The 13162-nt window shown below is 40.4% G+C and overlaps 1 protein-coding gene across 2 annotated transcripts in view; it reads left to right on the top strand.

The window, feature by feature from the left end:
- Ent2 (Equilibrative nucleoside transporter 2) overlaps window positions 1-13162 on the top strand; it is a 99887-nt gene that overhangs the window by 68199 nt on the left and 18526 nt on the right. For both annotated transcript variants that reach the window (XM_019050039.2, XM_019050040.2), the window contains one exon: window positions 7029-7182. In XM_019050039.2, the coding sequence (XP_018905584.1) occupies window positions 7029-7182 (154 nt within the window). The remainder of the gene's footprint in view (window positions 1-7028; window positions 7183-13162) is intronic.

Genomic DNA, 13162 nt, shown 5'->3' with positions numbered 1-13162 from the left:
TCCGTTTCTACTCAATTTTGAGGTTCTCAAAGTGGTTTCATCGGTTTCCTCGTGAAATTTTCTTCCAGAGGCACCCCTTAAAATCTAAAACTTGACGAAATAATCATCAAAACTTTTAATTTCAGTCAAAAACGTCATGTTCGACCTCCCCAATGGAGATGTTGCATGTGTGAGGAATTAGCGATTTGACTGTTGTTTCTTTTGTAAAAGTTCGCGATAAACACGATGGTGCCACTGGTTTTCTCTGAAATCAACTCCCAAGCTCAAAAAAAAGCTCTTAAATTGAGGCCAAAATGGAGGGGATATCCCACGCTATCTTGAGAGTCCACCTCTACATCAAGACAAACTCTCCATGCAAAGATAGGGAGCACATACATTAGCAGGGTTGCCGTGTTTTCAGTTTTGGAGTCCCCAAATAAAGTGGCAGCCCTGTCAATGTATTTGCTCCCTATCTTTGCATGGAGAGTTTGTCTGATGTAGAGGTGGACTCTCAGGATAGCGCGGGATATCCTCTCCATTTTGGCCTCAACTTGAGAGCTTTTCTGAGCTCGAGAGTTAATTTCAGAGAAAACCAGTGGCACCATCGTGTTTCTCGCGAACTTTTACACAAGAATCAACAGTCAAATCGAAAATTCCTCACACATGCAACATCTCCATTTTCGGATAATTTAGATCCAATAGAGAATTTGCAGGTGTCTGAAATTTGATGAGTTTCGTGTTTAAGTGGAAACTACTGAGTGAACTGAACACGAGGATACCTTTGGTTCATGAATTGAACAATTATTGGAGAAGATATGATAAAATGATCTAATCTGCTGAAATACGTGTGTTTTAATGGAAAATGCCTCGACTTCAGAGCTTTTCTTGAGCCTGAGAGTTAATTTAAGAGAAAACCAGTGGGACCATCGTGTTTCTCGCGAACTTTTACACAAGAATTAACAGTCAAATCGCAAATTCCTCACACATGCAGCATCTCCATTGACTCGATCCACTGTGCGCCGTTGCCGTCGGCGCGACTGTCGCGTCTTCGTCGCGGTGAAGCTCGCAACTTTGACAGCCCTAAAGTTCCACATCGATCCGGCCCCGAAAGTCAGAACAAACAGATAAGGGCCGACGCAAAGTTCTCGCGAGTACATATTGTGACGGTGGGATTGTTGACTGCTGATCGGCCGCCCGTGTTGTTTTGTTCAACGGCGCATGACGTCATTGGACGTCGAGGGGAGGAAGATAAGCAGGACATGAGAACTTTGAAGGGTTGCTTAAAATGCAACCCTCCGTAATCCCAAGGCAAGTCTCGGTTCGTTAGGCTGCCTTCAAAAATGATTATTTTTTCTTTGCTTAAGACTTTAAGTCAGGGTTGCAACAGTCAGGGAATATCGGGAAAACCGGAAAATGTCAGGAAATTCTTAAAAGTCACACTGGAAAAAAAACACATTGGATCTAGACTCTAGATTCTAGATTCCAGACTCTTAAAAACATCGACAAGAAAAAATACTCTTGATTCAAACAGATTTAAGCTTAAATCAAAAGGAAATCCGCTCAAATTGAGAGGCTTGGTTCTTGATTTCAGCTAGATTCTGATTGAATCAAGAGTACTTTTTCTTGTCGATGTTTTTAGAAGTCTGGACTGTAGATCCAATGTGTTTTTTTTTTTTCTAGTACAGGGAAAACCTGGAGATGTCAGGGAAAATGACACTATCGTCATGGAAAAATTGTTAAGTCACCCATATTTGCCACCTAGATTGAGTTTGGGGTTTCAAACAACAGATTTTGCGTGAAAATGTTTACAAATTATTTCTTGTCAGGAAATTTTACTGAATGTGACCGGGGAATCAGGGAAACGTCAGGAAATTTCATTTTCTAAATTTTTTGGCAACCCTGTTAAGAAAATATAGCACGTCGCACATGTTACCGTTAAATCAGAATTTTTGCCGTGAAGTCAAAGATTTCGTCGTTTTTCAAGCGGAGGGACTATACTTCATTCCAAGATCGTTAAAGTGACTCAAACAATCCAATTTTTGTCAAAAACGTACCTGTACAATATTTTTCCAAAATTTGTCTGATTTTTGCGTGAAACCTGAAGAAAAAACAATGAAAGTTTCAGTTAGAAGTGCCTAGGATTCTCTTGGTGAAGATGAAAGTTGCGAGGAAGGATTGTCAACATTAAAATGCAGTTGAGTTCTTTCATGAGGGTAACAACGCTTTGGTCAAATCAGTTTGAAGCTAATAAGAAAAATGTGGCTGTGAGGCAAAAACATTCGATGTTTCTGAAACTCTCTGCACCCATCATCAAATTTGAATGAATTTTGACGTGAGCCCTAAGGGTGCAGCAATTGCAGAGTTTTGGAATTCGAACACCCAATACCTATCGACCTACCGCGTGATCGTGAAGTTAGAACACCCCTCAAAAAAGAAGGAAAGCAACGCTTGTTTCCTTTTTTTTTCAACGGCAGTATTGAAATTTTCTAATCTTGATGCGTATGTTTCGATAATAAGTATACAAGTTTCGAAATTTCATTGAACATTCGGAAAAATGTGTACTTTTTCTAGTCAATTCTGTTAATTTTTGATGCTCTGAGCACATTTCCCAAAATAATATGATATTTGTAGCTTTTTGAAAAAATTGAACTACAGTACTTTTCATATAGTTAGGGGTGTAGAAAGTTCTCAATCTTCCCATTTTCAAATTTTCCCTCCATGTTTAAAAACCCCTCTTGCTCAGTATTTTCAAAGCTTTGACTGTTTGTATGTCCTTTATTCACATAGTGCCGCGATTTTCAATACACATGCAAATTTTACCGCGACTCAACATCAAACAGGCGAATTTCAGGGGAAACATCCATAAAAATCAGGAAATTATTTCGCTCGAACCCATCGCAGAAGTTCCCAGACGACTTGCTCGGATCTCCAACTCTGCCGTGGTGAGGAAGAACGCTGTATGAGCCTTCAGGCGTTGCCAAATTCCCTTCGATAAAACAAAAATTTCCTGGCAAACTTTTGAATATTTTTCTTCCAATTTTTCAGATTATTTTGTTAGCGGTTTCACCTAAAGTTCCTGAAAATTTCACGGAAAAATTTCATAACTTTCCTTCAAAAATAAACATTTTATCGAAGGAAATTTGGCAACTCTCGAATGTTGATACAGCGTTCTTCCTTAGCACGGCAGAACTGAACCCTCACGCAAAAATCACATTACGAGCGTCTCGCGGTAATCTCCCTTTTGAGTGGACAAGGGTTCAAGGCCTCGAATCGCGCCCGGATGGCACCCCACCCGCCTTACACTCGCCATCGCCCGTCCGCAACAGGAATACCAACCACGTTTCCTGGACTTCAACATGTCCTCTCGACTTCCCTTCCCCTCTTGTCCCTTTTGCTATCGCGGTCTTCCAGCCCCCCCCCCCCCCCCGCCCCTTTTGAGAAGGAAGATCGTTGTCGTCGAATTCCTATGCTGGTGCGAGCGTGGGCGGGCGTGCCGCCAAGAATCGCGCGCTTTCGCGAATGCGTTGCCAAGTTTGGCCCGAAATTTGGATTGATTATCTTGGTGGATGGATTAGTGCTTATCATTCTTGCAGAGTTTCAAAATCTGTGATATTTTCATTGTGTTTTTCAAATGAAGAACTGACCGAGATAGCATCTAGAAATGTTGCATACGTATTGTTGAATGGGTGAAGAAAATTCACGGTTATTTTCAACTTTTTGAAAAAAAACCATTTTTGAAAATGTTTAAGTTGAGGTTTGCAACGTCGCAATCTATGGTCACAAGTAACTCCCCGAGGAGAGATGGCCGGGTCTATTTGCCGGATTTCTAGAGGTGGTCGTCAAAAAAGTAAATTTACTGTTACAACACAACTCTCGCCAAAGTACCAAGATGTGCGCTCTATAGGGCGCTTGAAAGACCTTCAATTTTTTTTTTTGTCAAAAATTATTTTGATTTGGACACATCATGGCATATCACGAGCAAATTTCACCTTAAATTTTGTCTTTCAAAATACTTAAGTGACAGTTCAATGCGCATTGATGACGGCGCAGGGATACAACTATTCGTGCTTGATAGATGTCTATGTTGCATCCTTAAAATTGAAGGCGCGATGATGCGAGGCGTGGACTCTCGATAAAACGAGGCTCGATTATGTCTCTCTTATCTTTGGGTGTGTTGCTCATGTATCTCTTGAAGCACAACTTCAAAGGAGACAAACGGGAAAAAATACTTGGAAATAGAACAAGGGAACGGCGAAAAGGTGTGCGCTGATAACGGCGCAGAGATACAACTATTCGTGCTTGATGGATGTCCGTGTTGCGTCTCCAAACTTGAAGGCGTGATGGCGCTAGGCGTGAACTCTCAACGCTCCGCTCTACGCTGTCAATGGTGTCACTCAGATTCGGAAGAAAATTTGGAAAGAGAGACCCGATTACGTCTCTCCGATCTTTGCCTGAGATGCTCACGTACAGCCCTTAAAGCGCCACTACAAATATGACAAACGGAAACTAACACACGCAGAAGTAGACCCTTCGATAAAAGATGCGCGTTGATGACGGCGCAGAGATACAACTATTCGTACTTGATGGATGTCCATGTTGCGTCTGCAAAATTGAAGGTGCGATGGCGCGAGGCGTGAACTAGTAATGCTCCGCTCTACGCTGCCAATGAGGTGTCACTCAGATTCAGGAGAAAATTGGAGAGAGAGACTCGATTACGTCTCTCCGATCCTTGCCTGAGATGCTCACGTATAGCCCTTAAAGCGCCACTACAAATATGACAAACTGAAACGAACAAACGCAGATGTAGACCCTTCGATAAAAGATGCGCGTTGATGACGGCGCAGAGATACAACTATTCGTACTTGATGGATGTCCATGTTGCGTCTGCAAAATTGAAGGCGCGATGGCGCTAGGCGTGAACTTGCAATGCTTCGCTTTATACTGCCAATGAGGTCTCGCTCAGATTCGGGAGAAAAGTTAAAAAACGAGACGCGGATTTGTCTCTCCTATTTTCGACTGCGTGAACACTCGATTTTTTTTCTCTTTTTTTTCAATTTGATGTCTGATTCTTTTTACGATATATTTTTAGAGGTATATCTAAAGCACCTACCTCCTACCGGCCATATACAACTTGCGGGCCGAGTCTTTTTAGCAAGCCTCGGGTCAATTTGAATTTCGCATCGGTCCCTGAAGAAATGATTCCCAATCCCTGTACTGCGCGATTGACACATTTCAAGTTTAAGCAGTGTCGCCTGTTACAGAAATATGTTTTTAAATTATTTCTCACCTGAGAAATGCTACTGAATCAGGATTCTGAAAGGAAATTTGGCACACGTGTTTGGTGTGTGCTGGACCCTCCGCAACATAGCACGGATTGCGCACTGCGTCGGTCATGGCAGGACACGGTTGAGATCGCGCTTAGGTGCCAGATTGCGAAAATAAACGGGTATTACGAGCGCCTCCGAGTGCCCATATCAAGCATCCGATTGTTTGAAACGACTTATTTTTGATCCGGTTTAATCAGTAAGCATCAAATTTGAATTGAGAAAAAAAGGTTGTTCAAAGTGTATTCCGGCGTCCATAAAGTTCAGTGTAAACGACGAAGTCGACCAACTATTTCCAGCTCACAATATTTTTTTCCGTCTTAGAATTTTTGGCAGGAGAAAATTCACTGGAAAAAAAACACACATTGGATCTAGAGTCCAGACTCTTGAAAACATTAACAAGAAAAAATACTCTTGATTCAATCGGATTTTTGCTCGAATCAAAACTAAATCCGCTTAAATTAAGAGGCTTGGTTCTTGATTTAAGCTAGATTCTGATTGAATCAAGAGTACTTTTTCTTGTCGATGTTTTTGAGTGTGGACTCTAGATCCAATGTGTTTTTTTCCCAGTAACTTTCCGAATTCAAATTAGTCTGTGATAATTTTTTTCGGAAATTCGACTCTGTGCATTTCGATTGAACTCGGTGCATTTGGACTGCGTCAAGCAGAAAGGAACCAAGCCTCATCAGCTATTGCCAAAGTAAATTTTTTACACTAAACCGGCTTGCGAATTTTTGTGTACATATCAGTGAATTTTCTGCATAGTACGAAGTAAAATCCCGAAAATTGTCAAAAGAATCTGCACAAACGTTCTCTTGTAAAAATACTGCCCAGTTAAATTTGGTGATAGGTGATGTGTCTTGGTTCCTTTCTGCTAACGCGGACCAATTGTTTCGCTGTTTCCGGTTGAAAATGTGCGCAGAACCAAAAATCACCAGTCGCCCAAAAATGCACCTCGCACGTTTTCTTTTCGATGTTGATTTTCGCCGTGAAGGAAATAGAGTGAGAGGGAAAGTAACATAAAATACGCTTTGTTGAATGATCATCGCACCTTTCCGCGCTAAAGTATGGAAGAAAAGGGCCACGAAAATTTAGTGCGAAGGATTTTCTCCGCGATTTTTCCCACCGGGCGGTCTCAATAAAGTAAACACCAAGTATTTTGTTTAGTCTGTACTCTACTGTAGGCGCCAGTATTTGTTTTGGAGCCCAACGGATATTGAAGAATTTTAACGACTTCGCAAAAATTTTGCTCAGCCGCGGCGAATCGCTTGCTTTCGGAAAGTGCCCAACTGCAGGAAAAAAATCTTGAAAGTGAAAAAATATGAATTCAGCCGACATTTTTCAGTGGGATAGTGTTTCTCTATTCAGTTCCCCAAAAAAGCTTCGTAGTACGATTCCTATACACTGCAAAAAAACCCCGGCCGTGGTAGCCGTACTTAGACTACATAGACATACCGTCCGCGTTCAGGGCTCAGAGGCCGAAAGTTCCGGACGCAGCGCCCGGAGGAATCGAAGCTTCGGCTACAGCGCCCGGAACTCTCGGCCTCCGAGCCCGAAACGGACGGTATGTAATGTCTATACAGCCCGTAACTTTTTTTTTTCAGTGCACCCCACTGACAACTTACATTATGTTGTCACGATTCATATAATGTGTAATGTTATTTTGATTGATGTAGTTACTATTGTGACGCTGTCTATAAATCCGGAATTTTATTTTGATTTCAGGAGCGGGCCCCGAGACGGGGAAGCCGACGCTGGTGGCCGAGCCGGTGAAGCTGACCCCGGCCTGGGAAGAAAAGAACCTGCCCAACGATGAGCTCAACTTCAAAAGCGTCACCATGGATCAGGCCGATTTAGAAATTAATCCTCCCAATGATAGGTGAGTTCTCCCTCTTTATCCCCTCCTCTTTTCGATCTCTGTCATGCGACTGCGTTTTTTTCTTTTCTTTTTTTTTCTTCTTTTTTTTTACTTTTTTAAAGGCTTTCTGATCTGAGAGGGAAGAGGGTCCAGGAACCGTTGATATCGTAGGAAGAGAAGAGGATCGCTTAGGGCACAGCACCCTCAGATGGGAACAGTAACCAATTTTTTTATGAGCATCTTTATGTTCCCTTCGTAATAAGACTGCCCTGAGGGTTGGATTGCTTTCCTGGAGGATAAAAACTCGCAGTGAACTGACGCACAGTCAGCATGTCTACAAGTCTGAAAAGTCCGAAAATAGTACTGATTTTTTAAGAGCGGTCCGAAAGTACTGAAAAAGTGCGGAAATTGTGCAAGAAAGTCCGGAATTTTTTCATTTTGTCGTAATTTGAGCGGGAAATTCAAATTTTTGACATTTATCGAATTTCGTCAGTTGAAGGCATTGAAAAAGTACTGAATTTTTCTGTTGAGGAGGTACTGAATTGCTCGGGAATGTACTAAAAAAGTACTGGAAAAGTACTGATTTTTGGCCAGCCTGTTTTAATAGACACCTGGACAGTGGAACGAACTAAAAGGAGAGGTCGGACATGAAATTTTTGACTAAAATTTCAAATGTTCATGTTTATTTCGTCACAAAAATTTCTAAGGGTGTCTCTGTTGAAAAATCGTCCGAAAAAAATCATTTGGAACCACTCTTAAACTTGTTTGTTTCAAATTTTTGAAAATATAAACTTTCTAAGTCTCCAGATATTGTCAGACTTCTCCTATTGACTCGGTCCACTGTGCGACGATAAAAATATTTTGGCTCTGACCGTCAATCGTTAAGTATCAGGGATGTGAAGTGGTCGTAAAAACGCACCTTTCCATCGCAGGTTTTCCGGCGATCTGGAGAGCCGGGAAAGTCACGGAGAGTCAGGAAAAATTGGAAAGTTTGTGGGAAAAGTTGGAGCATTTCGCGAATAGCGTTGGTTCCTGCTTACCGTCGGCGCACTTAGTCGAATCAGGCATTTTATCAAGTGCCTTGCGGTGCCATATTTTTTAAGAGGTTTCGTAAATTAATGCCGGAAAGCTCTCGAGTTTTCAATATTTTAGAAAAAATAACTCATCAAATCTACGAACTCTCCTTATTCTTTCCTTTTTAAATGCTTCTCATGAATTGAAATGCTAAAGTTCTTAAAAATTTGTGTTTTATGACATGCTGAAAATTTCAAAATTAATGTTTCAAGAGCTAAATACCCTTTTAAATACTATATTATATGCCGTAAATTTTTATGGATATCTCTTTCTTACATGAGCAATGAACTATTTTGTACAAAGTTAGGAAAATAATCAGAACTGTAATCCAAGTAATAATATTTGACTATTTGCCTAGGCATGCGATAAAATTCCTGATTTGACTCTTTGCCTGCGACAGATATTTCCTGCGGAGTCGAGTCACTGTCGGCATATCTAAAGAACACCTATAAAAGTAACGTCGAAGTTTGGTTCAAATGTCAGGAAAAGTCAGGGCATTTGAAAATGAAAAATTTAAACAAACCATGTTCGGTAATGTTCCGTCATAGTACTGCTCCGCCGATTGAGAACATAGCGCCATTTGCTCGGCATATTTCATATCATAGAATTATACTGCCGTCCTAAGGAAGAACGCCGTATGAGCCTTCAGACGTTGCCAAGTTCCCCCGATAAATATCGAATTTACTGGGAAAATTGCGAATATTATTTTCCAAAATTTTCAGACAATTTTGTACGCAATTTCATCTAAAATATCCAAAAATTTCAAGGAAAAATATGTATAAATGTCGTCGATAATACATGTTTTATCGAGGGAAATTTGGCAACTCTCGAATGTTCTTACGGCGTTCTTCCTCAGCACGGCAGTATAGGGATCATAGAACTTACCTCAAAGTGTTCAGGATCAGTGGTGATGCGTGAATGATCGATCGTTGATATTTCCTCATTTTCTGCTATGATAAAGAATCGGTTGTTAAGGTGTTCGTTGCAAACACGCTGTTTATCGGTCTTTTTCCATGGGTTTTAATAGCAGATCAATCGATATATCGCAACGCCACTGTTCAGGATTACAAGGGTCAAGGGAGAACGGAAAAACTATGGGAAAAGTTCCTGAGGAAAATGACTCTGAAGAAGTAAGACTGTTCTCAATAAGCTACGGCAACATTTACGATACCGAGAGTAATACAGCGCACAAAAATAAATAGTCTTACAAGACGCTCAAGTGAAAAATGCTGTTTTTTAACTCGAGTTCAGGACCTTTAACATAAAATGATCCTCCATTCCTCCATCTCACTTTTTCCATACCACGGATACTTCTATTTATCAAGTAGTGAAAAATATTAAAACGTTATTTTAAGATTAAATTCCGCAAATTCCAAATCCACACAAAGCTGAGATATAAACGCCCCCCTCCCTCGCCGTCTTTACATTTTTAAGCGTCGCCTGTTGTCGCAAATCAGTTCGTTTTAAGTCTTTGTACTCACACTTTTGCCGCCAACATAATGCCATTCTCAGCTTCTCTCTTTGTTGTCGAATAAATAATTAAAGTGCAATACCGCCGTGCTAAGGAAAAACGCCATATTAACATTCGAGATATGTCAAATCTCCCCTACTTATATATTCATGTGCTATGAAATTCATTCATATTTTACCTCGAAATTTTCAGACGCTTTAGGTGCAATTGCGAACAAAATTCTCTGAAAAATCAGAAGAAAATTATTGACACATTTTACCGAAAATGCATGATATTTCGAAGAAAGTTTGGCAACGTCTGAAGGCTCATACGGCGCTTTTCCTCAGCACGACAGAATACCAATATTACTATACCCTTTTCCTCACGTACCTACATTTGAGTATCTGACTGTAAATGATTAATTCATGTCGGCACCGGGGAAACGAAATGTCACTTGAGTTATTCAGGAGGATGAGGTGTTGTGATCACTAAGGCCTTGTCTCCACGGGCCTTTTCACGAGATTTGTCCCAGGGAAAAATCCCTTTTACGAAGTTGGGAAAAATATTGAGTTAATCAATATTTTTCGCAGCACCAAGTATGGTCCTTTTACTCCGAGGACCCACTGAGAGAGGAAGACGAAGTGTGAACGAATTGTGCGATATTTTGTTGAATACTCCATTGTTCAGGTTTGTTTAGTTAAAATAGTGTGTCTAATTATCAATTTAGTGCAATTATTATTTTAATCCCGGTTAAATGCTCGACTTTATCTAATTTATCTTCCCTCGCAAACTAGTCGCAGGACCGTATGAGCCTCGTCCCTTGGAGACGGTAACTTGGAAAAATCCCAAAAGTTTCATTCCTGCGATTCGAACTTGGGACAAATCCCATGAAAACGTCCCGTGGGGACAAGGCCTAAGGGAAATATACTCCTCAAAATTGTACTTATTTTCAAATACCCGGCTAAAACTGGAAAGAAAAATGAATTTGCTCGAAGATCATCATTGAGAAGTCTAAAATGTTCCTCCTTCCGTATTAATGGGACCGTGTCGAGCAGATAGGAACCAAGCTACATCACATCAGCTATTGCTAAACTTAACAGTTTAATTTAATTCTTTAAGAGAATGTCTGTACGGATTCCTTTGAAAACTCAAGGAACTTGCTTTGACGCATGCTGAAAATTCACTGTAATTTGCACAAGATTCCGCACAACCCTTTTTCATGTGAAGAATTAAATTGGCCGATTAAATTTGGCTAAAGCTAATGTATAACTTGGTTCCTTTCTGCTTAACGCGGTCTGACTGTGCGAAAAACTGACTGACTCAAAAACCACAAGCCTCCAATCCTTTCTTTGATTAAAGTTGAAAGCTCGTTTGAACTGTTCTTCGAATGTCGTCCGTCTACCATATCGCTCTTCCGCCGAACAAATTAATAGACTTGTCCGAACGATTGACAAGTAAGAAGCAGTACAACAAATCAGTTTGATGGTTTTGTTATTTTATTAGTGCAAGGTCGACCCCACTTTTTTATAATAGATCTAATTTATTCGTCTTCCTGCGGTACTCATGATGTCGAATTGTACACATTTGTTTAGATTGATCCTTTTATATATGAGGACTTATATGTAACAATGGCGGATGTGAAATATTACCTTTTCGAAACACATTCAAAAAACTATTTTGGCATCGAGAAAATTTTGTGAAAATACTTGAGATGTGATCTTCGAGATCTGTACATTATGCCAGAGCCAAACATATTAAATTTTTGTGTGAACAAAACAGTTTTTTAAGCGTGCTTCGAAAAGGTAATTTTTCACATCCACCATTGTTACTTATAAGGCCTTATATGCGACCGTCCACGAGACGCGGTACCGTATAGCGCACGGAAGTAAAATGTCTATACTTGGAGCGATTTTTGATGAGTTCTATTGCTGGTCGAAAATCCGAATTGGAGATTTGGCGGGAATACAGTCCTTGGCGGTATAAAAGCAGGAGATGTGTAGATCAAACTACGAAAAAAATTCTCCGAACAATTTTGAGAAAAATGTCTACCAATTTTCCCGAAAATTCATGATTTTTCTGAGAAAAATTGGTAACACCTAAAGGATCATAAGGCGTCTTCCCTTAGCACGCGGTCGTATTTTTGCTCGTATAAAACAAAGGTTCCGCGTATGAGCTAGCCTAGATGCTGATCGTCGTTAACTAAAACTAACTAACTAACTTTTTGAGTCACAATTGCAAGAAGAGTTTAATGGAAAACAATTAGCTTAAACTTATTGCTATGGCGACGCAACATTGTCATGGGTCTAATGCTGTTCGGTTGGAAAGCTTCACAAATATATTTTCGTTTTTTATACGAAGCCGTGTCGGATGCTCTGAATTCCGGTCTGTCTGCAATGAAATCTCTCGGCTTGCTTATTTGTCAGAAAACCCTCTCACCGCGATGTGAGTCGGAAGGATCAGATTTCGAGCAAAATCGCTTAAAAGCGTAGGCAGCTTTTTGTGCACCTGATCCGCGTTTGTTTCCGCCGTCCAAATGATTTCAGCCCTATCAGATTTCGAATGAAACCATTGCAAGATTTAATGAGTTTGACGGAAACTTTTGCTGGAGAAAAATCGGGGTTTTGCTGTGGAAAAAAGACTCAAAAATCGTAGTAGGTAAGCATATCAGACATGGACTGCGTTTAGCAGAAAAGAACCAAGCCACATCTACTATTGCCATTTTTAATTGGGCGATTTAATTTTTCACACTTTGAGAACTTTTGTGCGATTTCCAATAAAATTTTAAGGAATTTGCCTTGTATGTACTATGAAGAAAAATCACCGAAATTTGCGCAAAAATCCACACAACCGTTTTCATGTAAAAAATTAAGTGCCAATTAAATTTTGCATTATCTGATGTGGCTTGGTTTCTTTCTGCTTGATGCGGTCCACATATAGAATAGCCTGTTCCTTCCTAACTTCACAATCTGCTTAAGAAACGTCCGCAGTTTTAGGCTTATCGACTTATCAATTATATCATGGCGAAGGTATGATTTATTACGTTCAGACTAATTACCCAAGTTTTGCAACTCAAAAAGGATACGGTCTTTGCTATGGCCTAGTTTTTGAAAGGTGAAAATCAAAAATGCTGCGATTTCTTACGCACATTGTAATTTTGAAAGTGATCAGCAGACCTTCCTGATGCACTGAGCGTAATTTCGAAGCAAATTTGTATAATAAACAGCACTACTGTTCGCTTCAGTGAAAAATGTTAACAGACTTATTGCACGTGGTTCTCGCTACCATCAGGACCATTCAGCCAGAGGCGGATCCAGCAATTTGGCAACACTGGATTTTCTCCATTTAAACCTATGCTAAATAATCGATTCTTGTCGGAGCACCTGGCCCCTCCAAGAATCGATACATTCCCGTAGGTTTAAATGGAGGAAAGACAATGTTGCCAAATTGATAGATCCGCCAAAGCCATTCACTATCATC

This window comes from Bemisia tabaci, chromosome 9 (assembly GCF_918797505.1).
Source record: "Bemisia tabaci chromosome 9, PGI_BMITA_v3".
In the NCBI taxonomy this organism is placed as follows: domain Eukaryota; kingdom Metazoa; phylum Arthropoda; class Insecta; order Hemiptera; family Aleyrodidae; genus Bemisia; species Bemisia tabaci.
The sequence above is the reverse complement of the archived record's forward strand: the minus strand, read 5'-3'. Positions and strand labels throughout refer to the sequence as shown.